At 43.5% G+C, this 26,324-nt stretch overlaps 2 protein-coding genes and 1 long non-coding RNA gene across 5 annotated transcripts; 1 reads left to right on the plus strand and 2 right to left on the minus strand.

Annotated features, from left to right (window-relative positions):
* Window positions 1–5,472: 5,472 nt before the first annotated feature.
* LOC144037063 (uncharacterized) lies at window positions 5,473–9,583 on the minus strand. Of its 2 annotated transcripts, none has more exons than XM_077548198.1 (2): window positions 9,539–9,583; window positions 5,473–7,935 (listed from the first exon to the last, which is right to left on the minus strand). In XM_077548198.1, exons 1-2 carry the CDS (start codon window positions 9,543–9,545, stop codon window positions 6,332–6,334), a joined length of 1,611 nt encoding a protein of 536 aa, XP_077404324.1. In that variant the 5' UTR covers window positions 9,546–9,583; the 3' UTR covers window positions 5,473–6,331. The 2 variants fall into 2 exon arrangements, with proteins under 2 accessions (XP_077404324.1, XP_077404323.1); XM_077548197.1 differs by lacking the exon at window positions 9,539–9,583 and adding an exon at window positions 8,356–9,281.
* Window positions 9,584–12,215: 2,632 nt separating this feature from the next.
* On the minus strand, window positions 12,216–14,867 carry LOC144037058 (uncharacterized). Its single transcript, XM_077548192.1, has 2 exons — window positions 14,329–14,867; window positions 12,216–14,234 (listed from the first exon to the last, which is right to left on the minus strand). The coding sequence occupies exons 1-2, from the start codon at window positions 14,450–14,452 to the stop codon at window positions 12,460–12,462; spliced, it is 1,899 nt and encodes a 632-aa protein (XP_077404318.1). The 5' UTR covers window positions 14,453–14,867; the 3' UTR covers window positions 12,216–12,459.
* Window positions 14,111–22,279, plus strand: LOC144037070 (uncharacterized). Of its 2 annotated transcripts, none has more exons than XR_013288807.1 (7): window positions 14,111–14,253; window positions 16,936–17,012; window positions 20,676–20,998; window positions 21,083–21,146; window positions 21,210–21,464; window positions 21,650–21,796; window positions 21,904–22,279. It is a non-coding gene; the product is annotated as an uncharacterized LOC144037070 (long non-coding RNA). The 2 variants fall into 2 exon arrangements; XR_013288808.1 differs by lacking the exon at window positions 14,111–14,253 and adding an exon at window positions 16,215–16,281.
* Window positions 22,280–26,324: the final 4,045 nt, after the last annotated feature.

The following is a 26,324-nucleotide window of genomic DNA, read 5'->3' on the forward strand; positions in this document are numbered from 1 at the left end:
TCCAGTGTGGGTTCTTGTGTGCATTTTTAAGATTTATTTTCTAGTAAAACACTGACCACAAACAGAGCAGGCAAAAGGCTTGACATTGACAATGTAAAACATTGACCACAAACGGAGCAAGCAAATAGCTTCTCTCCAGTGTGGGTTCTTGTGTGCACTTTCAATTTTGTTTTGTAAGAGAAACGTCGGCCGCAAACTGAGCAGGGAAAAGGTTTTTCACCAGTGTGGCTAATCATATATCTTCTCAAATGAAAGTTGCTGCCAAAAGTTTGTTTACATAGAGAACATTTCCAACATTTGCTGCCAGTGTGACATGTCACGTCACCGTCAGACTGTTCGTCATCAGTGCAAGGAGAGTGTGACGACTCTTCAGCATCTGACATTAGAGCTAACCGGCTGTCTGCTTGTGATCTTCCACGGTGGTCCTCATCATCTTCAGTTGTTATCAGTTGTCTTGAGCTGCTGCTTGAAGGCTCCGCCCCTTTGTTGTTTTCATATAGACATTCATCTTTAGTCTTCAAATGGACATCAGTCCCGGGCAACTCTGTGAACTCCTCCTCCTCTTTGAAGTATAGTGGCAGCTGCTCCTCTTTATTTATGTTGGGAGGGTGTGGCTGCTCCTCTTCTTTAACCTGGAGAGGCTCCAGGTTGTCCTCCTCTTTCACGCCAGGGAAGTCTGACTCCTGCCGCACAGGACAAAGATATTTTTCACAGACGTCTATGGGACACAAGACTTTATTGTGGGGTTATGTATTTTATATTTAAGATTATCACATGGGCCACGCGAGCGCAATAATAACAAAGCCGGGAAAACGTACGTGTGTATACGTGTATGTATGAATATACGTGTGTAGAAACAACAGATTTGCATCAGCTAGTAAAAAAAAAAAAGGAGCAATTGCTTAGTGCTGTGTACAAGTGACACAACAACGTGAAAATTGAAAAAGCAGTTCTGAGAAATTCAATTAAGATTTGAGTAATGTACCAAACCGACAGACAAAAACTGTAAACGTAAGGTAACAAAGTGAACGGATGAAGATTCCTCTCAAAATAAATACATATTGTTGAAAAGTATTGATTAAGCAAGCGACAAACCTGCTCTGTTCCACACAACACGAGGCTGCTTGCACACAGCGTCCAGCAGCTGACGTTGTCGCTCGTTCTCCTCCTGTGCTCCACAAAGCTCTTTTTCACATGTCACGTTCGTTGCAGCACACATATTCACGATATCGGCGACACTCTATGGTCACACTTGGCGTCTGCTGAGCCAATTCGTCACTAACAAAACGCGTCTCCTTTTTTGGTGGCTAGCAAGCTAAGCTAAGCAAAGCTAAGCAAAGCTAAACAGGGCCGAGAGATGTTGACGAGCAACGCTTGATACGAATGTAACCACACACGAAATGTAGTAATTATGTTTGACTTCTATAAAGTAGCGACGCACGCACAGTGTCGAAGTTTAAGTCCATTCAGTCCGAAATCAAGAAGAATCATATAGTACACAAAAAAGTATACACAAATATCACGCTGAACGATATATTTACCAGGAGAACAAAAGAGACATATTAAATCTGCATTTGGACGAATAAGAAACACGTTTAGTACCTGTACAGCGGTGGGAGTGCCCAATCAGGAGGTCTGTGTCACTGTTGAGCCCCCCTGACCTAGATATATTTAATTGGCCTTTTACTTATTTACTCTATTTAGCAAATTATAACTTTGAAGAATTAAAATATAATTTGTAATCTTTTGCGTGTTCAAATAAATCAAAGATGAGATTCTTGCGAACAGGGTCCTTGCAAGGATTGATTTATTACAGAGATCTCTGGTCACACAATTGAATATCACCAAAGCAGTGTCATCCAAGAATGTGTGTCCTCTTTTGCCCACACAGCCTTTTTATTCAAAACATCAGGAAACGCCTCTGTCATCCCGTGAGGTACAGAATGAGTTTGCATTTTGCTAGTAAACTAGATCATCCTTAAACTTGGACTTTCACATTTAGACAAATGGTTAAAATATAAAATAAAGAATTAAAAATGTTAACAATGTTAACATTCCTCCAATTGGGCTTGAAAAAGCCCAAAAACTAAACATTTAAACATTTTTACAAAAAGATTCCAGCGGGATCTTCATCGTTGCAAATGGCTGGCGCAACATTAAAATAAGAGCAAATGAAAACATTCTTTTAGCAGGAGAGGCAGGAGAGGAGGTCAGTCATATGTCAAAAACAATGTGATTCATTAAAAGATTTTTCAGTGAAATAAGCATATCATATGTGAACACGATGTGTTGTGGTTATGTTCAAGAAAAAGCGTCGCAATGCAGCAGCAGATGTGTTCCTGTGAAACCATGTCGTGATGAAGGTCAGGGCGTTTGTCAGTTTTGTTTTTGTTGAAAGGGGCGTTGTCAGCTTCTTTCAGAACCCTGGTCAATTGCCAGAGATCCAAGGATAGGTCACCGGGGTTGTCTTCCCAAGGTGTGACTCATTTGTGGAATGGTGAATGGGAAAAAGGGCATGTGACTCAATCTCCATTGAGTGACTTCCTCCGCGGGCAGCTCGTCAGGTGGACACTGGAAGCAGGCATGGTTTTCCAGTTGAATCGTCAGGTGGTTCCTGCTGGTGGGAGCGCTTGAGCAGGAGGCAGACCTGTTGGGTCTGATAGGCAAGATGTGGAACGATGTGTCCCCAGTGAACTGGACCAGATTGACCTCTCCATCACCTCATCTGGGTGCAGAACATTTTCATTTAGTCACTTATAAACATACATATTCACAATTCCTTCTTTTTGGAAGAGCATCTTGGTAGTTTTTGTTAGTTTGGAGTTAGTAAATGTTAGTGAAGTTCTGTAGGTCCGTCCTGGGGAAAAATTCAGTTTGTTGTGACATTCAATCAGAATCCAGCCTTTGGCTGCGTTGAATGACCTAAGCACATTCATTAATGCAACAATGAAAATCTTATATCCAATTCAAATCTGACGAGGCCAATTTTTATCTACAGCTTATAATGGGTTCCATTGTCTGATCAAATTTTCCTAGGAAACCCATATGATGGTATATAATGATTAATGAAATGTTTTACCATAATATTTACTGTTATAGATATGTCATGAATGTGCTTCCAGCCATAAAATAAATGCAACTATCACCAGCAAGTAAAAATCATAAAATAACATCTGACCCCAGAGCTGTCACGTCCGGCCGTACCGTGAGCACCCTGGGGAGAGATCCTTCAATTGTTTCGGAAATAGAACATATTCACCTTGTTTTCGCCGTCTTTGCCAAAACTTACTCTCCTCCATGGTCAAAGTCCGATCACCTTCAATTGTCCTCCTGTGAATTCATTCATTCTCACAGACTATATAATTATAACATTGAGACTAACTTATAGTTCTATATTTATTTAATTCAACATGGACTGTTTGTGTGCATATCTTCCTTCGTGACGATACACACAGACAGACCAGTAATTCCCTCATCTGATAAAAGATCAACTCAGATCATTTTTCAGACCAGTATGTAAGAAACTGCAGCAGCGAACAAATTGCTGCTTTAAAAGAGGGGGAATTTTTTTTAAAAATTTAACCAGCAAATTCGCCGTAAGTGTTTCACATCAATGAGTCCCAACTCTACTCTACTATAAAAATAGAAATATTGTAGCTAGGCCCATAAATTTTACAAAGAACCCCCGTTTTCAGCCAACCATCAATTATTATTAAGATATGAAGTCGCCCTTCATTTATCATTAATATTGCGGCACTCAAACGGAGTGGGGTATTAATTTTTAAAAGTTACTAGAGCCACTTTAGACAGGCCCACATCAGTTGGGTCAATAGACCACAGTGCAGCAGTTTAGTTTAGTTTTGTAGTTTTAACATGTCACCATCAAGCATGCTGTTCAGATGTCTCCCTTTGTTGATGTCGGTCCAAAAGCTGATTGTTCTAAAACAGACATGGAAACAAACAAATCAGATTAAATCAAAATAGGCATCAAGAGTTTTAGAATATAATAAATATGTGTGTATAGAGTGTTGCCAGTCAGTTGCTTTTGTGCAGGGCAGGACAAATGGACCCAAATGTTTCGCCGTGTGCTGCGAACAGACCACCCACACGCAACTCTCAGGCGTTGTCAGCAACTGTACGGAATGCTTTACTGTAATGTCATCACCTACACCTGTCAAAAATAGAGTGCAGTGTACACAGTCAGATACCGCATCATATGGTCTGAGATCACGAACTCAAGGAGACATTCTGGGTGGGGGCGGAGTCACCAGCGCAGTGGAGCAGTTTTTATGAGAAGATCCTTTCCCATAGGATTCACAGGACAGTTCGGGGCGTACACGAATTCATGCAAGAAAGTCTGTGCGAAGCACTGCGTGTGTATTGGAGATGTCAGATTGAGAGTAGTTTGTTCTCCTTTAAATCCAACCAGCGAAATGCCATCAGTGGTGAGGGAAATTCCAGGTGGCAATGTCATAATGGTAGAGTGACGAGCTCCAGTATCTACCATAAATGATAAGGAAGTTCCGCCTACCGTAATGTCAATCATTGGTTCTTGGAGACCTTTGCATGAGAGTTCAGGGTCCAGTCATTGCGGAAACTGTCCACCAGGTGGCGCCAGGAACTGCTGCTCTCCAGCAGGCGGTGGCAGGAACTGCTGTTTAGGGAGAGGCTTTGTTGTTGGCGGCCTCTGCTCCGGATGCCACGTGAGTGCTGTCGGCAGTCATTTGCCCAGTGGCCGGCTTGACCACAGTTGAAGCAATGATCTTGATCAATGAACGGCACCAATTGAAACATAATAAAATCTGCCCCAACATTATTAGGTGATGACATATCAGTAGAAAGCCGGAAGAATAAAATCCTCTTTTGTTTTTTAATTATTTAAAAAAATACTAATAAAAAAAATTTCAGAAAGTTTGCAATTAAATAATTGCGAATTATAATTCAGTATTGTTATGTTTTACAGTATTTAATTTGATAAATTTTGCATACCTTTGTAAATAATATTTAAGATGAGCTAGGACAGCTTGCTCTAAAAACTTACGAGTCAGTTGGCAAGTGTCCAGTTTTCAATGTCACTGAAGGCCGCAGCCTCTTTGTCAGCTTTTGGTCAAACATCAAGTCAGATATGACAATTTCCGGGATTGGGAGCAATCCATAGCAAGTAGTGTTTCTGTACTTTCGTATTTGTCGACCTTAGATTATTTTTAATTACATATCACCTCAAATTATGTTAAAAATGTGACAACTCCCAGGTGGCGCCCTCATGGGAAGTTCTGTCCAGTCTCAGGGACTTGCACGCAAAATGGCCGACTTCAAATTCTGAAATGGGACTCAGAGGCAGAACAAAGGTTAAATCATTTTCACACCTACGAATGAGTCATCATAGATACAGGAAAAAATAAAAAAATGAATATTATTTTTCTATTTACAAGCATGGGGGAAAGGCTTTTTTTTTAAAAAAAATTGAAAAAACTCAGTCCTCCTTTTATTGAGGAGAGAAACCACAAAAACTGCCCTTCTACTTCAACACTCCTCCAGGACATTACGCAATACACCTTCTCCCAGCACATAAACAAGAAAAAATCAAATCCCCCCATTAACACACAATTCACACATGCTCCACACATATCTACTATTTTTCAATAGGGTTAGGGCATTTGGACGAATAAGAAACACGTGTAGTACCTGTACAGCGGTGGGAGTGCCCAATCAGGAGGTCTGTGTCACTGTTGAGCCCCCCTGATTAGATATATTTAATTGGCCTTTTACTTATTTACTCTATTTAGCAAATTATAACTTGTATCTATTTTTTAAAAGGTTTAATCAGGCAAAGTGCTATTTCGAAGTGGCCGGCATCTAGTCTGGCTCTGTCAGAGTTTAGTGGCTGCCGTGAAGAAATATTATTGTTTGCTGTGTGAATCATTTAAAAGAATTGTTTGCCCCTATACAAAGTAATTGCAGCCTACTATAGGTATATTTATGCAAAGAATATCATGGCAAGACAAATTAAACGTGGCAAGATATGTGGAGTAAAAAAAAAACAAGGCGGCAAAATATACAGACAACTTAAATAACTTTGCAACATGTAAGAACCCCCCCCATTAGCGAATTTATTAGGAAAACGGATGACAGAGAGGCATGGAGGGCCATGATCACTGATGTTTGTAGCAGACCCGGCACATGAAGAATAAATATACGCATATAACAGGGTTAAGTCAAGACACATACAATATACAATGCAAGTACACAGATCCTTCGATCATTCAGCGGTAGACAGGATTTCTGCACCATTTTAAAAGTCAATGCATAAATGAGGTCATATCAAGCTTCATTAATCACGGCTATTCTCACCAGCACACCTGTGCCTCTGAGCTTTGGCATTACTTGAATATATTTGACCACAAACGGAGCAGGCAAAAGGCTTCTCTCCAGTGTGGGTTGTTGTGTGCATTTGTAAGTGTCCTTTTTGAGTAAAACATTGACCACAAACGGAGCAGGCAAAAGGCTTCTCTCCAGTGTGGGTTCTTGTGTGTTTGTTTAAGTATTCCTTGCTAGCAAACTTTTGACCACAAACTGAGCAAGCAAAAGGCTTCTCTCCAGTGTGGGTTCTTGTGTGCACTTTTAAGGTTTCTTTTCTAGTAAAACACTGACCACAAACAGAGCAGGTAAAAGGCTTCTCTCCAGTGTGGGTTCTTGTGTGTTTGTTTAAGTCTCCCTTGTAAGCAAACTTGTGACCACAAACTGAGCAGGCAAAAGGTTTCTCTCCAGTGTGGGTTCTTGTGTGCATTTTTAAGTCTCCTTTTTGAGTAAAACATTGACCACAAACGGAGCAAGCAAAAGGCTTCTCTCCAGTGTGGGTTCTCGTGTGCCTTTGTAAGTTTATTTTTTGAGTAAAACATTGACCACAAACCGAGCAAGCAAAACGCTTCACTCCAGTGTGGGTTCTTGTGTGCACTTTGAAGCTTGTTTTGTAAGAGAAACGTCGGCCACAAACTGAGCAGGGAAAAGGCTTCTCTCCAGTGTGGGTTCTTGTGTGCACTTTTAAGCTTATTTTTTTAATAAAACATTGACCACAAACGGAGCAGGCAAAAGGCTTCTCTCCAGTGTGGGTTCTAGTGTGCGTTGTTAAGTTTTTTCTTTGACTAAAACATTGACCACAAACTGAGCAGGCAAAAGGCTTCTCTCCAGTGTGGGTTCTTGTGTGCATTTTTAAGTCTCCTTTTTGAGTAAAACATTGACCACAAACAGAGCAAACAAAAGGCTTCTCTCCACTGTGGGTTCTTGTGTGCACTTTGAAGCTTGTTTTGTAAGAGAAATGTCGGCCACAAACAGAGCAAACAAAAGGCTTCTCTCCACTGTGGGTAATTGTGTGCACTTTCAAGCTTGTTTTGGAAGAGAAACGTCGGCCACAAACTGAGCAGGGAAAAGGTTTTTCACCAGTGTGGCTAATCATATGTCTTCTCAAATGAAAGTTGCTGCCAAAAGTTTGTTTACATAGAGAACATTTCCAACATTTGCTGCCAGTGTGACATGTCACGTCACCGTCAGACTGTTCGTCATCAGTGCGAGGAGAGTGTGGCGCGTCTTCAGCATCTGACATTAGAGCTAACCGGCTGTCTGCTTGTGATCCTCCACGGTGGTCCTCATCCTCTTCAGTTGTTATCAGTTGTCTTGAGCTGCTGCTTGAAGGCTCCGCCCCTTTGTTGTTTTCATATAGACATTCATCTTTAGTCTTCAAATGGAAATCAGTCCCGGGCAACTCTGTGAACTCCTCCTCCTCTTTGATGTATAGTGGCAGCTGCTCCTCTTTATTTATGTTGGGAGGGTGTGGCTGCTCCTCTTCTTTAACCTGGAGAGGCTCCAGGTTGTCCTCCTCTTTCACGCCAGGGAAGTCTGACTCCTGCCGCTCAGGACAAAGATATATTTCACAGACGTCTGCGGGACACAAGAGACACAAGGTTAGGTAAATGCACTTGATTGTGGGGTTATGTATTTTATATTTAAGATTATCACATGGGCCACGCGAGCGCAATAATAACAAAGCCGGGAAAACGTACGTGTGTATACGTGTATGCATGTATGTATGTATGTACGTACGTACGTGTGTAGAAACAACAGATTTGCCTCAGCTAGTAAAAAATAAAAAAAGAGCAATTGCTTAGTGCTGTGTACAAGTGTCACAGCAATGTGAAAATTGAAAAAGCAGTTCTGAGAAATTCAATTAAGATCTGAGTAATGTACCAAAGCGACAGACAAAAACTGTAAACGTAAGGTAACAAAGTGGGCGGATGAAGATTCCTTTCAAAATAAAATAATACATATTGTTGAAAAGTGTTGATTAAGCAAGCGACAAACCTGCTCTGTTCAACACAACACGAGGCTGCTTGCACACAGCGTCCAGCAGCTGACGTTGTCGCTCGTTCTCCTCCTGTGCTCCACAAAGCTCTTTTTCGCACGTCACGTTTGTTGCAGCACACATATTCACGATATCGGCGACACTCTATTTTCACACTTGGCGTCTGCTGAGCCAATGAGTCGCTAAAAAAACGCGTCTCCTTTTTTTGGTGGCTAGCAAGCTAAGCAAAGCTAAGCTAAGCAAAGCTAAGCTAAGCTAAGCTAAGCAAAGCAAGGCAAAGCAAAGCAAAGCAAAGCTAAGCTAAGCTAAGCTAAACTAAGCAAAACAGGGCCGAGAGATGTTGACGAGCACCGCCTGATACGAATGTAAGCAGACACGAAATGTAGCAATTATTTTTTGACTTCTCTAAAGTAGCGACGCACGCACAGTGTCTCTGTTTAAGTCCATTCAGTCAGAAATCAAGAAGGATTATATAGCGAAGCGCGAAAGCGTGCGTGTCGACGCCAAAGCGGCCTGGAACGGAGTATCATCGTCACGTGAAACCTACGGCAACGCCAGCTGGACAAATCTCATTGTCGGGGAAAACCATGATGTAATAATTAAACAAAAAGATAACGCGGAACGATATATTTACCCAGGAGAACAAAAGGGACACATTAAAACTGCATTTGGACGAATAAGAAGCACGTGTAGTACCTGTACAGCGTTATTTTAAAGCTGTAAAGTCGTGCTCCTCAACAAAATTGCTAATCAGCGCAGAGCAGCGCATCCACGAACCTGAGCACTTATGACACGTAAAAACAAATCTGTATTCCTGAAGCGAAAACATGAAGAGTATTAACTAGAGATGGGACGTTTGACACTGAGACTCCGGAGCATGTGTCAGCCGAGTGACACAGACTGCTCGAAACAATGTAACAAAAGCCCGGATGACACCACCGTGATCACGTGCTGATGACGTTTCCAGTGGCTCTGCAGTACCTCTCAACACCAGCATCTTCAGTCCCCTGTGAGAGGATTTTCTCAAAGGCTGGTGAAATTGTCACAGCCAGAGAAGAAACCGCTTGAAGCCGAACACAATAGAGCAAATATTGTTTCTTGAATAAGAACTTGTAAAACAAATAAATATAAAAAGTTGGGCACAAGCACAATTCCCTCATGTAGATATTTGGTTCACTTTACCTTCCATGTGTAGCTGATGATCATTAGACAGACACAAATGTAAGACTGAATGTACTGGTGTTATGTTGGAATATAAAATCAGGCGAATCACTTTGAAGATTATAGCTGCTATGACTCCAGCTGACCACCAGATGTCACCGGTACGATCTATCTTATGGGGCTTTGAAACTTTGACTCTTTTTCCAAAGCAATCAGCCGAAAGCCTCAAAAGCGTCACAAGGCTTCATTGTCCCATCTCTAGTTACAACAGTTTGATGACCTCTAAATATAGGTGCGTGTGTGTTTGTGTAAAATAGTGGGCTTGAGGACCCGGGGGAACATTCTAGGGGCTCTGGGACCTGAGGAAAGGAAGGAGTGGCGCCCGTGAGATCCCACATTGATTGCTGCAGGTGCGCATGTGGCCACATAGCCACAGACACGAAGACACCCAATATATTGCACAAGAGAATCTACACCCATACTACGCCTGTCGAGTAAGCTGCTCGGAGTAGCAGGGAATCCGTCAAGACGGTAAGCATATAATAAAATTACCTGTCATAAGTTTACTACCCGCTGATATCTCTCACATACAATTAGGGCTCCATTTCAGCCTCCCGGCACCTGCGCAACACCCCGGAAGCAAGGTAGCATTTGGGAGGGAGCATTTTCCAAAAGGTAGTGATGGCAAAATGAAGCCCCATAAAGCAGCAAAGCCCTGCAGGCAATACTTCACACACACGTCGGGGCTTCAAGATGATTCATTTCCTCGACTACGCCATCATGTGGACAGAAAAATGTATAACATGCTTGGTGCATGCAATAAAATGGTGGGGTGTAAATCATGCTCTGAATAAAAAAATATATATATTTGAAGAGTGCTTTAACATGAATTGTTCTGTGCTGCATTGTGCTTATGCAACAAGTGAAATAAGGAGGTAAAATAAAGTGCTTATTCATTTTTATTTAACTCTTTGACTGCCAGACGTTTTCAGAAACTGGTTGTCCCCAGTGCCACCTGATTTAAGCATTTTGACTGATCTTTCAAGGTCCACAGAAAATGTTGTGTTTGGACTATGGAAACACACATACTACCAAATGAAAGATTGGACTCTCATCTTTCATCAGAAAGTTTGTTTCTACCTTATTCCGTTCTTCAGTAATCAACAATAGAAAATGGTTACTTTCACCGAAATGCTCTGTTTTGAAACAAAAAGCGGAGAAAAACGGCATTTTGTGAAACTATGTTATTTCATGCACTCTAGTGAATTCTACACTTCTTTTTGTCCATGAATGATGCCACAAACACCTAAATGGTGCTTTACTTCTGTAAAACGCTTTCACCAACAATGAAAAAGTGTTTTTTGATTGCAAAATACGTTTATTTCCATTCAACAGTGTAACAATTTGACAAAACAATTTCGCAAACTATTTACAAATGTGTGCAACTGTGGTACTACTTACAATTATGTGGATGTTTCAAATACAGTTTTTCTTTTTATAACGCTCTCCTGCGTGCAAGGAGACGCCGCTGGACTCGCACAACAGTTTACTTTCACTTTGTCCGTTTCGCGTGCAGACGTTACACGTTACACTTTCCTTTTTTTCCGGGAATAAACAGCAAGTAGCAGACTGTACACATTCCAACGATGAATATGCATTGGACTCGGGGCACTCTCCGTCGTCCGATCGAACGTCCGCCTGTGCGTGCTCGATTGTGCTCCGCGTTTATGACGCCGTCATAGCCGCCGCGTCAGCGGTTCCAATTTCGCCGTCAAGCTCGGATTCACCTTCATCATCATCGATGATGATCATCGTCGTCATCAATGTGCTCTTTTAGCGTTGGTCGATCCCTTTGGTCTTGTAAGTGTAGAGCTGCTTTGCAAACGGGCACCACTTCCTCCTCAGCCATCTAGCCCCCCGCCCCCCACGTCTTCTACTGCCGCGTCAATGCTTTCCATCCACGGAGTCATCATCATCATCATCATCGTTGTCATCAATGTGCTCTTTTAGCGTTGGTCGATGCTTTTGGGCTTTGAAAAAAATGGCTCGGGCGTGAGCTCCTCGCAAACGGTCGCCATTTTTCCTTTGTTTTCAATTTCTGATCTCCTGCTCGACGCTCTAGCTCCGCCTCTACTGACGCCCACCCGATCTTGTCAAAAGACAGTCATCGCTGCCCTCTAGGGGCCAAAAATAGTCTTTAGACACAACAGACCTAATTGAAACTTTCACCAGAGATGCGGAAGGCTTCCCCCCACCCGTTTCAAAAATAAAAAATAAAAAAATAAAAATTGGATGACGTCTTTTGACGTCATTGGCAGTGCTCCGTAGGTTTTTACTTGACGTCTTTAAACGTCAGTGGCAGTGAAAGAGCTAGATGTATTTAATTGGCCTTTTACTTATTTACTCTTTTTAGCAAATTATAACTTATCTATTTTTTAAAAGGTTTAATCAGGCAAAGTGACCGGCATCTAGTCTGGCTGTGTCAGAGTTTAGTGGCTGCCGTGAAGAAATATTATTGTTTGCTGTGTGAATCATTTAAAAGAATTGTTTGCTCCTATACAAAGTAATTGCAGCCTACTATAGGTATATTTATGCAAAGAATATCATGGCAAGACAAATTAAACGTGGCAAGATATGTGGAGTAAAAAAAAAACAAGGCGGCAAAATATACAGACAACTTAAATAACTTTGCAACACGTAAGAAGAACCCCATTAGCGAATTTATTAGGAAAACGGATGACAGAGAGGCATGGAGGGCCATGATCACTGATGTTTGTAGCAGACCCGGCACATGAAGAAGAAATGTACGCACATAACTGGGTTAAGTCAAGACACATACAATATACAATGCAAGTACACAGATCCTTCATTCATTCAGTGGGAGACAGGATTTCTGCACCATTTTAAAAGTCAATCCATAAATTAGGTCATATCAAGCTTCATTAATCACGGCTATTCTCACCAGCACACCTGTGCCTCTTAGCTTTGGCATTACTTGAATATATTTGACCACAAACGGAGCAGGCAAAAGGCTTCTCTCCAGTGTGGGTTCTCGTGTGCATTTGTAAGTTTCTTTTTTCAATAAAACATTGACCACAAACAAAGCAAGCAAAAGGCTTCTTCTCTCCAGTGTGGGCTCTTGTGTGCCTTTGTAATTTAGGCCTGTCAGAGAAACTTTGACCACAAACCGAGCAAGCAAAAGGCTTCTCTCCAGTGTGGGTTCTTGTGTGTGTTTGTAAGTGTCCTTTTCTAGTAAAACACTGACCACAAACAGAGCAGGCAAAAGGCTTCTCTCCAGTGTGGATTCTTGTGTGTTTGTTTAAGTCTCCCTTGGAATCACACTTGTGACCACAAACTGAGCAGGCAAAAGGCTTCTCTCCAGTGTGGTTTCTTGTGTGCACTTTTAAGCCTCTTTTTCTAGTAAAACACTGACCACAAACAGAGCAGGCAAAAGGCTTCTCTCCAGTGTGGGTTCTTGTGTGTTTGTTTAAGTCTCCTTTTCTAGTAAAACACTTACCACAAACAGAGCAGGCAAAAGGCTTCCCTCCAGTGTGGGTTCTTGTGTGCACTTTTAAGTCTCTTTTTTGAGTAAAACATTGACCACAAACGGAGCAGGCAAAAGACTTCTCTCCAGTGTGGGTTCTCGTGTGCCTTTGTAAGTGTCCTTTTTGAGTAAAACATTGACCACAAACCGAGCAAGCAAAAGGCTTCTCTCCAGTGTGGGTTCTCGTGTGCGTTTGTAAGTGTCCTTTTTGAGTAAAACATTGACCACAAACCGGGCAAGCAAAAGGCTTCTCTCCATTGTGGGTTCGTGTGTGGATTTTTAAGAATTCTTTTCTAGTAAAACACTGACCACAAACAGAGCAGGCAAAAGGCTTCTCTCCAGTGTGGGTTCTTGTGTGTTTGTTTAAGTCTCCCTTGGAAGCACACTTGTGAACACAAACTGAGCAGGCAAAAGGCTTCTCTCCAGTGTGGGTTCTTGTGTGTTTGTTTAAGTCTCCCTTGGAAGCACACTTGTGACCACAAACTGAGCAGGCAAAAGGCTTCTCTCCAGTGTGGTTTCTTGTGTGCACTTTTAAGTCTCCTTTTTGAGTAAAACATTGACCACAAACGGAGCAAGCAAAACGCTTCTCTCCAGTGTGGGTTCTTGTGTGCACTTTCAAGCTTGTTTTGTAAGAGAAACGTCGACCACAAACTGAGCAGGGAAAGGGTTTTTCACCAGTGTGGCTAATCATATGTCTTCTCAAATGAAAGTTGCTGCCAAAAGTTTGTTTACATAGAGAACATTTCCAACGTTTGCTGCCAGTGTGACATGTCACGTCACCGTCAGACTGTTCGTCATCAGTGCGAGGAGAGTGTGACGCGTCTTCAGCATCTGACATTAGAGCTAACCGGCTGTCTGCTTGTGATCCTCCACGGTGGTCCTCATCATCTTCAGTTGTTATCAGTTGTCTTGAGCTGCTGCTTGAAGGCTCCGCCCCTTTGTTGTTTTCATATAGACATTCATCTTTAGTCTTCAAATGGACATCAGTCCTGGGCAACTCTGTAAACTCCTCCTCCTCTTTAATGTATCGTGGCAGCTGCTCCTCTTTATTTATGTTGGGAGGGTGTGGCTGCTCCTCTTCTTTAACCTGGAGAGGCTCCAGGTTGTCCTCCTCTGACACGTCACGGAAGTCTGACTCCTGCCACTCAGGACAAAGATATGTTTCACAGACGTCTGCGGGACACAAGATTTGGTAAATTCACTTTATTGTGGGGTTAAATAATAAAATACGTATTGTTGAAAAGTGTTGATTAAGCAAGCGACAAACCTGCTCTGTTCAACACAACACGAGGCTGCTTGCACACAGCGTCCAGCAGCTGACGTTGTCGCTCGTTCTCCTCCTGTGCTCCACAAAGCTCTTTTTCGCACGTCACGTTCGTTGCAGCACACATATTCACGATATCGGCGACACTCTAGTTTCACACTTGGCGTCTGCTGAGCCAATGAGTCGCTAAAAAAACGCGTCTCCTTTTTTTGGTGGCTAGCAAGCTAAGCAAAGCTAAACAAAGCTAAACAAAGCTAAGCTAAGCTAAGCTAAGCAAAGCTAAGCAAAGCTAAGCAAAACAGGGCCGAGAGATGTTGACGAGCACCGCCTGATACGAATGTAAGCAGACACGAAATGTAGCAATTATTTTTGACTTCTCTAAAGTAGCGACGCACGCACAGTGTCGATGTTTAAGTCGATTCAGTCAGAAATCAAGAAGGATTATATAGCGAAGCGCGAAAGCGTGCGTGTCGACGGCAAAGCGGCCTGGAACGGAGTATCATCGTCACGTGAAACCTACGGCAACTCCAGCTGGACAAATCTCATTGTCGGGGGAAAACCATGATGTAATAATAAACAAAAAGATCACGCGGAACGATATATTTACCAGGAGAACAAAAGGGACACATTAAAAATGCATTTGGACGAATAAGAAGCACGTGTAGTACCTGTACAGCGTTGTTTTAAAGCTGTAAAGTCGTGCTCCTCAACAAAATTGCTAATCAGCGCAGAGCAGCGCATCCACGAACCTGAGCACTTATGACACGTAAAAATAAAGCTGTATTCCTGAAGCGAAAACATGAAGCGTTACAACAGTTTGATGACCTCTGAATATAGGCGTGTGTGTGTGTGTGTGTGTGTGTGTGTGTGTGTGCGTGTGTGTGTGTGTGTGTGTGTGTGTGTGTGTGTGTGTGTGTGTGTGCGCGTGCGCGCGTGCGTACGTGCGTGCGTGCGTGTGTGTGTGTAAAATAGTGGGCTTGAGGACCCGGGGGAACATTCTAGGGGCTCTGGGACCTAGGGAAAGGAAGGAGTGGCGCCGTGAGATCCCACATTGATTGCTGCAGGTGCGCATGTGGCCACTGAAGGATTAAATTATAATTTGTAATTTTTTGCGTGTTCAAATAAATCAAAAATGAGATTCTTGTGAAAAGGGTCCTTGCAAGTTGATTTATTACAGAGATCTCTGGTCACACAATTGAATATCACCAAAGCAGTGTCATCCAAGAATGTGTGTCCTCTTTTGCCCACACAGCCTTTTTATTCAAAACATCAGGAAACGCCTCTGTCATCCCGTGAGGTACAGAATGAGTTTGCATTTTGCCAGTAAACTAGATCGTCCTTGAACTTTCACATTTAGACAAAACAGGTTCTCAGTATGCTAGATTGAACTTGGACTTTCACATTTAGACGAAACAGGTTCTCAGTATGCCAGATTGCACTTTCTTCACATTTCGACAAAACAGAATCTCAGTATGCCAGATTGCACTTTCTTCACATTTCGACAAAACAGAATCTCAGTATGCCAGATTGAACTTTCTCAAACAGGACAAAGAAAGGGAATTTAGACAAAAGAAGATAACAGATAGGTTAAGGTCGAGTTATATTGAGTTTAACATTTATTACACCTGCTCTACACATCTATAACTAAATTCAAAATGGTTAAAATATAAAATAAAGAATTAAAAATGTTAACAATGTTAACACCACATAGCCACAGACACGAGGACGCCCAACAAATTGCACAAGAGAATCTAGACCCATACTATGCCTGTCGAGTAAGCTGCTCGAAGTAGCAGGGAATCCGTCAAGACGGTAAGCATATAATAAAATTACCTGTCATAAGTTTACTACCCGCTGATATCTCTCACATACAATTAGGGCTTCATTTCAGCCTACCGGCACCTGCACAACACCCCGGAAGCAAGGTAGCATTTGGGAGGGAGCATTGTCCAAAAGGTATGACCTGTTTACTTAATTGAATACAATTGTCCTATCAAGAGTCGTTTATCTATATTTACCTTCATTATTATTATTTAAGTATTATAATAATGGGATAAGCGGTAGAAGATGGATGCATTCATTCAGTTACACAACGCAAGAAACAATGTTTGTCTTTGTAGGAGGGCCCAACCAGGAGCTCTGTGCCACTGTTTATCCCCCTGACCCGTTTTATGTAATTGGCCTTTTACTGACCCCCCCCCCCCCCCCCCCTCAGCATCCATATTCAATAAAGGCTTTATAGGGCAAAGTGCAATATAGATGTGGCCGGCACCCAGTCTGGGTCTGCCGCGAGGGAATAATATTGTTTGTTGCGTGACTCCGTTAAAGAATTGTTAGCTGTGTGATCTTTGCGGATTGAGATATAACCGACACAGCTAAATTGCGCCACACTCTTGTCCATCGCCTGCGCCTGGCATTTCAAATCAGCTCAGATAGCAGGGTTGTGTGTCATTTGCAATCACCACACAAGAGAACCGGTGTTGATTGTGCCACCGTTTGATGCCCTGCAAACAGCACCGAGTCATTTCTGTAGCGATGCGCGCTTAATGCATACACGCCCTCACATGCTGTTTCTCCCACGGCCCCCGCTCCCCCTTGTCTATTCCCCAGGCCTGAATCCCTCTTTTGCTGCGGAACGGGTGGAGAGGAACCAGGAGCCACCAGAGCAAGGCAATAATGGCACACAGGTAATTGCACAGCAGCCCAGCATGAATCAACCCTCGACAGATTTATATGGCGGGAAAAATGCTCAAGCTACCGAGCTTCATCGGGATAGTAAAAAAAATTCAAATACCAATGGCATTGATTGCAAATAGCTGGAGCCTTGCGACAGAGGTACAAACCAAGGGGAAAAGTAAAGCGAAATGGTGCCCCATAGAAAAACTGATGCACAAAACAGTAGCAACTGAAGGAATATTTTGATTACTATATTAAGTGTAATCTTTGCGTGTCCAAAATAATTGTATTCGAGATCTGATGAAGAAGGTTCCTTGCAAGAATTTATTTAGAAGCTTCTAAAGACAAAGTCAGGACACCACATCTGAATGCAACGCGGGGCCCCAAGTCTATAACAATCTACAGAACATCGACTCTTTTATACTCAAAAGATAAAAGGTTCCTCTTCCCGCCTCTTGATTGAACAAAGGACAGACATGTCGACTCCTAGTTGAACAAAGGTGTAATGTTGTTAGTAAGCAGACGTTTACATACAGACATGTCGACTCCAGGTTAAACAAAGGTGTAATGTTATTAGTAAACAGACATTTACATATAGTTCCCCTTCTTGACTGGGGGAACAAATGCAATCAGGATCTGACCCCAGACTTTTAGTCTCTAATGACAAAAGACTCTGATAGCATCATGCACATTCTATCTTCAATAGCTTTGGGGGTACGAAGATCAATAAGAGTTCACAAAATCACCATCCCACTGTATTCTTTTAAACACTCATGATTATATCACATTGATATGCCTATAAGTAAATTCAAAAAACAGTAAAACCACAAATTGAAAATGTTAAATGTCTTCACAACCTAAATAAATGCTACACCCAAACACAAAAGGCATTGGAAAACAAGCAATTCCTATGTGAGCGCCGATAAAGCTAACTTGTAACCAAATGAGCTCCAAGTAGTAGCAGCTGGTTCTTTATTGAACATATAGACACAAAGAAAATGAAGAGTTTATATGTCAAAGAGGGGTAGGAGGAAGCCAAAAACGTATCTAGTCCTACCCGCTATTAGTTTTCATGCAGGTAAAAAAAGGCAAAGTCTAAACGTAACCACATATACAAGTGCACATGAAATCAACAGACACATACTTGACTCACCGAGGCAATTTTCAGCAGCTATTAATATATTGCCCAGAAAGAATTAGTCAAAGCCATATTTAAGTCTTGCATACAAATGACTACAACCTTCTCACCTGCGCTGAGGAAGCAATGACCTTTCATGCTCCAGGTTGCTGACGAAACCCAGAAAACAGGTGATGCAATGTTAGTTGAGAGTAAGGGAGAGAAGTGCAAGATGCAATTGACTGTATATAAAACAAAAAGCAGTTAAAAGCCAATTTGTGCAAAATACGAATATCCCACTGTAGAAGAAGGCTCAATGAGTTAAGTATCCCTTTAATGTTAGGCGGGGTTAATTGTATACAGTATATGTGTTGTGCATAAATATGGGTTGATTACGCTTGTGGCCACGCCCGAAGCCTCGCGAGACGGGCTTCCTACGTCATCGCCAACACATAGTTTCGCGGGTGATTCGAAATAAAAGGGCGCACCGAGACGACAATGAGCTCACAGGTGACGCTGACACACCCAACTGGCATCTTCAAACCTCAATCGGATTCGTTTTGCAATGGACCAGTCCACAACGAAAAAGAAGAGAACATCCCCTGTCCGGGATCATTTTGAGCAGATCTCTCCTTAAAAGGTACAAATTATAATAACCAGTGTGAATATTGAAAGATATTATAACATTTTTAATACTTCATTTTATTTTATTAACCATTATGACCAAAGAATGTTTTTTTTTTCTTTCTTCTTCCCTTTTATTCTACTGTTGCACCTGCCATTGCGATGAAGATCCCGCGGGAATCCTTTGGTAAAAATGTTTAAATATTTAGTTGTTGGGCTTTATTTAAAAAGCCCAAAGGGCGGACTGAAAGATATTATAACATTTTTAATACTTCATTTTATTTTATTAACCATTATTATCATTCCAATTCTTTATATTAACCTTGTCGAAATATTTTGTGTCCTGTGCAGAGCAGATGGTGTTGATTTCGGTATAATCTGACCTTAAACTGGGTCATACTATTTAGTCTAAAAAAGTTCCTTCTCAGCGCTTTGTACACGCACATTTCAGTCTTGAAAACAAAATTTGCTTTGAAATAACACACACACACACTCTTTACTTTCTTCATCAGTCACGGCCACCGTAAATTTGGTTCAACTTGTTTGTGAGATTTTGTTATGGGGAAAAATAGAACCTTCAACTAAAAACATATTCAGTCCCAAACACACACCCAAATCTGACCTTGTTTACGCCACTGCTCTCGGAAAAGTACCAGAGAGTATGTTTAGTCTATAAATGAAAAGGAGGAGGTCTTTTTAACTATAAGAAGCTATTGTACACGTAGAAGAGTACATTTGACGCTCTGAAATCCCACGTTGTTTAAGTGATGATTAGAGGCAGTTATTTGTCCAGAGATTCTCTGATTGATTAAAAATCATTTTTGCAAAGGTGTATTTTTCTTACATTAAATCTATCTTCATTTTTGGAACACGCAAAGAGGACAAAATTTACTTATTCCTCTTCAATATATATTGTAAATTATTGTGACAACACAGTGTATCCCTCGTTTTAATGTCTTTCTTCTACTTGCTGATATTCCAAAAGGTGAAGTGTAAACTTGGTTCTAAAGAACACTTCATCTATGTTGAGGCATTCTAGGGCCCTGCATGAAAATGAGGAGACAACTCAAATAGAACCACGCCCAGTCATTTTAACATGCAATGAAAAAACAGCATAGCCTACCATGTATATTCCAAATGTGACAGATGAAATGAATGACATCTATCATTAATAGGCCTACTCTGTTTCTGTTAAACTGCAGCGGATAAGAATGCAGTGGAGGACGTAGGGTTCAGGAAGCTTATCCAAGCTTTCGACCCTACATATGTTCTCCCCACCAGGCAGGTGTGTATTAAAGGAATATAAGAGTTTGTGTGAGTGGGGGTTGCAGGAATGGAATGTTTCAGAACAAAGGATGCTAATTGCAAGGGGAGATGCAGAGCCGCGATAAGCTCAAAGTATGTTGTAAATCACATTTGTTTTACACCGGGGCGGAAAAGTACAAAACAGGAGAAGCCATCCAGTGACGCTGCGGATGAAGATCGGCCAATGAAAAGCAAGCTAAAGTTAAACTGCAGAAAACACGTAGCCAATAGAATAATGTCAGGATGCCTTTGTTTCTGTGTCATTTAAATACTGTGTAGTATAACTATTCACTGGGGCAACTCGGGTGAGACTACGTCGGCTGCTTGAGACAGAGACGTATAGAATTGTATTGATAGGGACCCGGGACCCCAGCTGTTTTGTATTAGATTTGAGTGTTAGGAATAAATCCACTCGTGTGTGAAAATGCCGGCTTCCTGATACCTTTCTATTGCAGAACGAGCACGCTATTGTTGCATGGGTGATAGTTTGGTAAGGTCACAAATTGGAGTCAGATTATTAACTTGAGTTTATATTAATATAGAAATAAATTCCAACAGTATGAGAGCACATGAATCATTATTCCCTCATAACTGCTCTTCCAATAGTGTTCTTTCTCCTTTCCTTTAGACTTTGACCAGACCAGCAGGCAAAGGAGAAGGCCCAAGAGCTTGTAGCAAAGTCTTCTGCAGTGAGCATAAGAGCAGATATGTGGACCAGCATCAACACAGATGCATATCTGGCAGTCGTTAAATCGGCACTCATGGCACAATGGGGCATTGCCACCAAAGTAACTTGCCTTGTGACAGATGGTGCAGCCAACATGGCGGCATGTGCCAGACACATGAAATCTAATGGTGAAGAAGGCTCTGGCAGAAAACACTGAGCTGTCTGAGATCCGTCTTCAGTGTAGGAGTATAGTTGGCTATTTCAAAAGCAGTACCACTGCAAAAGTGAATTCCTTTATTACACAGCAGTATTCAAATTAATGCTGAATGACTTGAATAATGTTTTGTTTCCTATTTTATTTTTTATAGACAAGGCTGAGACAGGTGCAGGAGCAAATGAAGTCTAGAGCCTGTGCTGAAGCTCATTCAAGAGGTAAGTTGACATCCATAACTGCTTCCACTCTCCTTTCAAACAATAATGACCTTTTATTTTCAGGTGGAGAGGCGCTGGAACAGCACCTTCCACATGCTGCAACGCATGTACAACCTCAGGGAAGCCGTAGGAGCAGGCCTACACACCGACATCCCACCAGTTGAGGCTCATTTCTGAGAGTCTGCAGGCGCTGTCCCAATTTAATGATGCCACCGTAGAGCTCTCAGAGAGAGGAGAGTGTCTGGGTTCAAGGTCATACCACTTTTGGCCATGCTGCACCACACCTTGGAGGATGACATGGGAACCATACAAATGGAGGTGAGCAAAGCAATGGCTGAGGGTCTTCAAATAACAACTGAGCATCATGTCACTGGCAACACTGCTCGATCCCAGGTTTGTATCAGTTGACTGTTTTTCCTCATCTGTCTACTAGTACCAACAAATGAGCAACTGCCTCTTGTTGAATAGTTCACAACTGCAATGAGTCTCACTGTCATTTGCAGGTTCAAGAAGATAGGCTTCTTTAGCCCCAATAAAGCACAAGAGGCTGAGAGGAGGCGCACAGCTGAATGTGCGACAGTGATCCGGCACAGGGCATCTTCCGCCTCCTCCCCATCATCTTCATCAACACAACCGGCCTGTGGAGCAAGGTAATATTCTATACATTCTAATGGTGTTAATTAAGCAATAGGAAATGAGCGGCAGTGCATTATTGTGGGATAAGGCATTCTTTTGCTCCCATCTCTACGATGGGCAGCCAGAACTGCCTGTTGGCTGTTAGTTGTGTCTTAGGTGACAAACTGTGGCGGCGATTGGACCACACAGTCATGCACAGGAGGACACAGAGTGAGACCGCTGAGGTCCACACTTACCTGGGGGAACCCAACATAAGCAGGATGTCAAACCCCCTGGACTACTGTGAGCTGCACAAACATGTCTACCCAAACCTCTACAAACTAGCAATAACCTTTCTCTGTACCCCGGCCTCATCCCTTGCGAAAGACTAAGATCTAAAATGACAAACCTTTTAAAGCCCAAAACTTTGGAAATGCTAGTTTTCCTCACTAAAAATGAATGAAATGTGTGTCTTGTTTATGTCAATGTCTAAAATAAAGCAATCATTCTTTCAAGTACATTCATATCACAACTCCCTGCCCTTTTGACCCCATCAAATCCATGGTATCATTTTAATCACTGTCTGTCATGACATTTATTTTCCACATGAGGGTGCAATAGCACAAATGAAGCCTCATGATGCTTCAGCCCAGGAGCGAACCAGTTGGATGGAAGGCCTCATTGCTTCAGTTTACCATCACTATGTTCCATCAATTGTAATGTATTTGTGGATTAACAAGTGTTTTCAGTATGGACACAATATGTTTGTTTTGCAATGCATTTGTGTACTAAAGTACCATGCATCTATTACAGTGGAACTATTGAGGTTCAAGTGTTGTGTGCACAGTATGACGGTTTAAGTGCTTTCAAAATATCAACTGTTTCATAGCAATAACAAACGAGCAGGAGATGAGACTGGGCAAATCAAGGGCTTTATTACAAGATCTAATGGAACAAATTTCAGATGACTTGACTGGTGCGGATAGCAGTGATGGTCGGCAGGTAGAGGGGCAATGAGCAGGACCACATGCTGTCTGATTAGCAACTGTCACGTCTTGAGAAGGGAGGACCCAGATGCAGTGAGGAAGGCGAGCCACGGCAGGGATGAGGATAACTTAGATTTAATGTATCCACAAACGAAAACACAAAATCACGCACACAGGCGGACAAAAGTAAACACAAACTCACGTGCACAGGCGGATAACAAACAAACTCAAAAACACGCTCGGTGGCGGCAAAAAGTAAACACAAAGTCACGCGCACAGGCGGATAGCAAACAAACTCAAAAACACGCACGGTGGCGGCAACAAGTTCAGTCATGGGCAGCAGGAGAAACTATTGTAGGGACGAGTACAGTCGGGTCAGGAGAGCGGCGTCTCGGCGTAATCACCCGACACTCCTTGCTGTGTCCATCAGGCTTTTATTCAGGTCTGATGGCATGATGGCATGATGGGCAGCAGGTGTGTATGGTGGGCTCCGCCCACCAGCTGACCCAAATCATGACAGTACCCCCCCCCCCCCCCTAATGACGCCCCTAGGCGGACCACCCGGCGCCGATGGGTGTGCCAAATGGAAATCCCGGACGAGGGACTGGTCCAATATCCAGGAGCGGGGAACCCACTGGCGGTCCTCGGGTCCGTACCCCTCCCAGTCGACCAGATACTGAAACCCTCTGTCCCGCTTTCGAGAGTCCAGAATGTCCCTTACTGTGTAAACCGGTTGCCCTCCCACGACCCGGGGAGGCGGCGGGGGCGCGGTCGGCGGGCACAACGGGCTGGCAGAGACAGGCTTGAGCAGGGACGTGTGGAACACTGGGTGCACCTTGAGAGAGCGCCGCCTCCAAATCCTGGTTGGCTCGCTCAGTATGCCCATTGGATTGGGGGTGATAGCCCGACGACAGGCTAGCCGTAGCCCCCAAGGACTTGCAAAAGGCCTTCCAAACCCGGGACACGAACTGGGGCCCCCTGTCAGAGACGAGGTCCGCTGGAATCCCGTGGATCCTGAAAACGTCCTTTATCAGGATATCCGCCGTTTGTAATGAGGTGGGTAACTTGGGCAGGGCGATAAAGTGTGCCATTTTTGAAAATCGGTCCACCACCGTAAGGATTACCGATCTCCCATTGGAAGGAGGTAGTCCGGTAATGAAATCCAAGGCCACATGCGACCAAGGACGGTGGGGAATGGGCAGGGGTCGGAGCTGGCCGGATGGCTTCAGGCGGGAGGACTTATTACGGGCACACACAGTGCAGGACGTGACATAGTCCTGGACGTCCTTGCGGAGCCCGGGCCACCAAAATCTCTGCGCTATCAAGGACAGCGTGCGACCCACCCCAGGGTGACATGCTACCTTCGATGTATGCCCCCACTGTAGCACCTCTTGCCGAAGGTGTGTGGGCACGAACAACTTGTCTCCAGGGCACGCGACCGGGGTCTGCGTGTCGTCCGCTGCATCCGCCACCTTCCGCTCCACTTCCCACTGGAGGGCTCCCAATACTCTCTTCTCCGGGACAATGGTTTCGGGTGGAGACCCCTTGGCGGCTGGACTGTGTATTCGGGACAAGGTGTCCGGCTTGGTGTTCCGGGCTCCTGGTCAGTAGGTGATGGTGTAATTGAATCTGGTTAGAAACAGGGCCCAGCTTGCCTGGCAGGGATTCAGCCTTCGGGCGGACCGGAGGTACGCCAAGTTTTTGTGGTCCGTAAAGATCTGGAAAGGTTCCGCCGCGCCCTCCAGCCAGTGCCGCCACTCCTGCAACGCAAGGATAATGGCCAGCAGCTCACGGTTGCCCACGTCGTAGTTGCGCTCAGCCTGGTTGAGCCGGCGCGAGAAGAAGGCGCATGGGTGTAGCCTCTGGTCCTCCGGGGACCATTGGGACAACACTGCCCCCACTCCTGTCTCTGAAGCATCGACCTCGACGACAAAGGGAAGAGCCTCGTTGGGGTGTGTCAACACCGGGGAACGCGAAAATAATACTTTTAATTTGACGAATGCGGCCTCAGCCTGTTGGGTCCAAACAAACGGAATCTTGGTGGATGTCAGTCTTGTTAGAGGTTCCGCTTTTAAACTGTAGTTGCGGACGAATCAACGGTAGAAATTCGCGAACCCAAGGAACCTCTGTAGGTGTTTCCGGGACGTGGGCGTTGGCCACTCGACGACGGCCTGGATCTTGGCTGGGTCGGCTCTCAACCGACCCTTCTCCACAATATATCCGAGGAACTGGACTGAGCTGGTATGAAACGCACACTTCTCGGCTTTTACATATAGCCGGTTCTCCAGCAGCCGCTCCAGGACTAGCCGAACGTGTTGTCGATGTTCAGCTAGATCTCTCGAGAAGATCAAGATGTCGTCAAGGTACACAAAGCAGAAGTGATTGATCATGTCACGCAAGACGTCATTAATGAACCCCTGGAATACTGCGAGAGCATTTGAGAGGCCAAACGGCATAACCAAATATTCAAAATGTCCAATAGGTGTTTTAAACGCTGTCTTCCACTCATCGCCCTCCCTTATCCTCACCAGATGGGGGTCAAGTTTGGTGAACACCGTAGCTGAATGTAAGGGAGCAAACGCTGAGTCCATTAGCGGCAACGGATATTTGTTTTTGATGGTTATATCGTTCAGACCACGGAAATCGATGCACGGGCGTAGGGTCTTGTCCTTCTTTTCCACAAAGAAGAACCCCGCCCCTAGTGGCGACTTGGAAGGCCGAATCAGTCCGGCCGCGGTGAGGTACTCCGTGAGGGCTTGAAGTTCCGGCTTGGCAATCTGATATAGGCGTGTACCAGGCAGCGGTGCCCCAGGAACCAGTTCTATTGCGCAGTCATAAGGTCGATGTGGAGGGAGAGACATGGCCCGGTCCTTACTAAACACCTCCCGCAAGTCGTGGTATTCTGCCGGTACCTCATCCAGGTTAATCTCCTCTAACGTGGCTTTGGCTGGGCCACGGTGATCATCCACTGCTGACTGCAGGCAATGCGAGTGACAGAACACACTCCATCTCTCCAACCTGGGAATGCCCCAGTTAATGTCCGGGTTATGCCTGGTGAAGAAGGTATATTAAAAATCCATACTTTTGCGTGTCCAATAAATCAAATTATGGGATAAGAAATGAACAGAGTTCCTGCGCAGGATGATTTATTCCGGAGATTTCCGTTACATCATTGAATCAAACTCCAACAGTTTCAGATCAATAATGCCACTCCTCTTTCGAAGAGCCCACACTTTATTACAATCAAATCGCAAGAACAGTGTCTCCAACACCGCCCCTCATGAATAAGTAAATGTGTTATATAATGGAAAAATACAGGTTGAAAAACAGAATTCTCAGCACACAGATACAGCTGTATTCGTCTCTAGTCAAAATATACTTTCAAGGCACTTCTCAGTACTTTCTCCCATAACAAAATCTCACAAGCAAGTTGAACTCAACAGCTCCTAATGTAACATAGTTATATGAGTGTGCGCTCTCTCTCACGAACAGAAATGTGTTTTCGCACAGAGAAGGAACTTCTAGACCAAACAATGTGTCCCACCTTAAGGTCAAATTATACTGAGTTCAAAAATAC

The sequence above is a fragment of the Vanacampus margaritifer genome, chromosome 17, assembly GCF_051991255.1.
Source record: "Vanacampus margaritifer isolate UIUO_Vmar chromosome 17, RoL_Vmar_1.0, whole genome shotgun sequence".
Lineage (NCBI taxonomy): Eukaryota > Metazoa > Chordata > Actinopteri > Syngnathiformes > Syngnathidae > Vanacampus > Vanacampus margaritifer.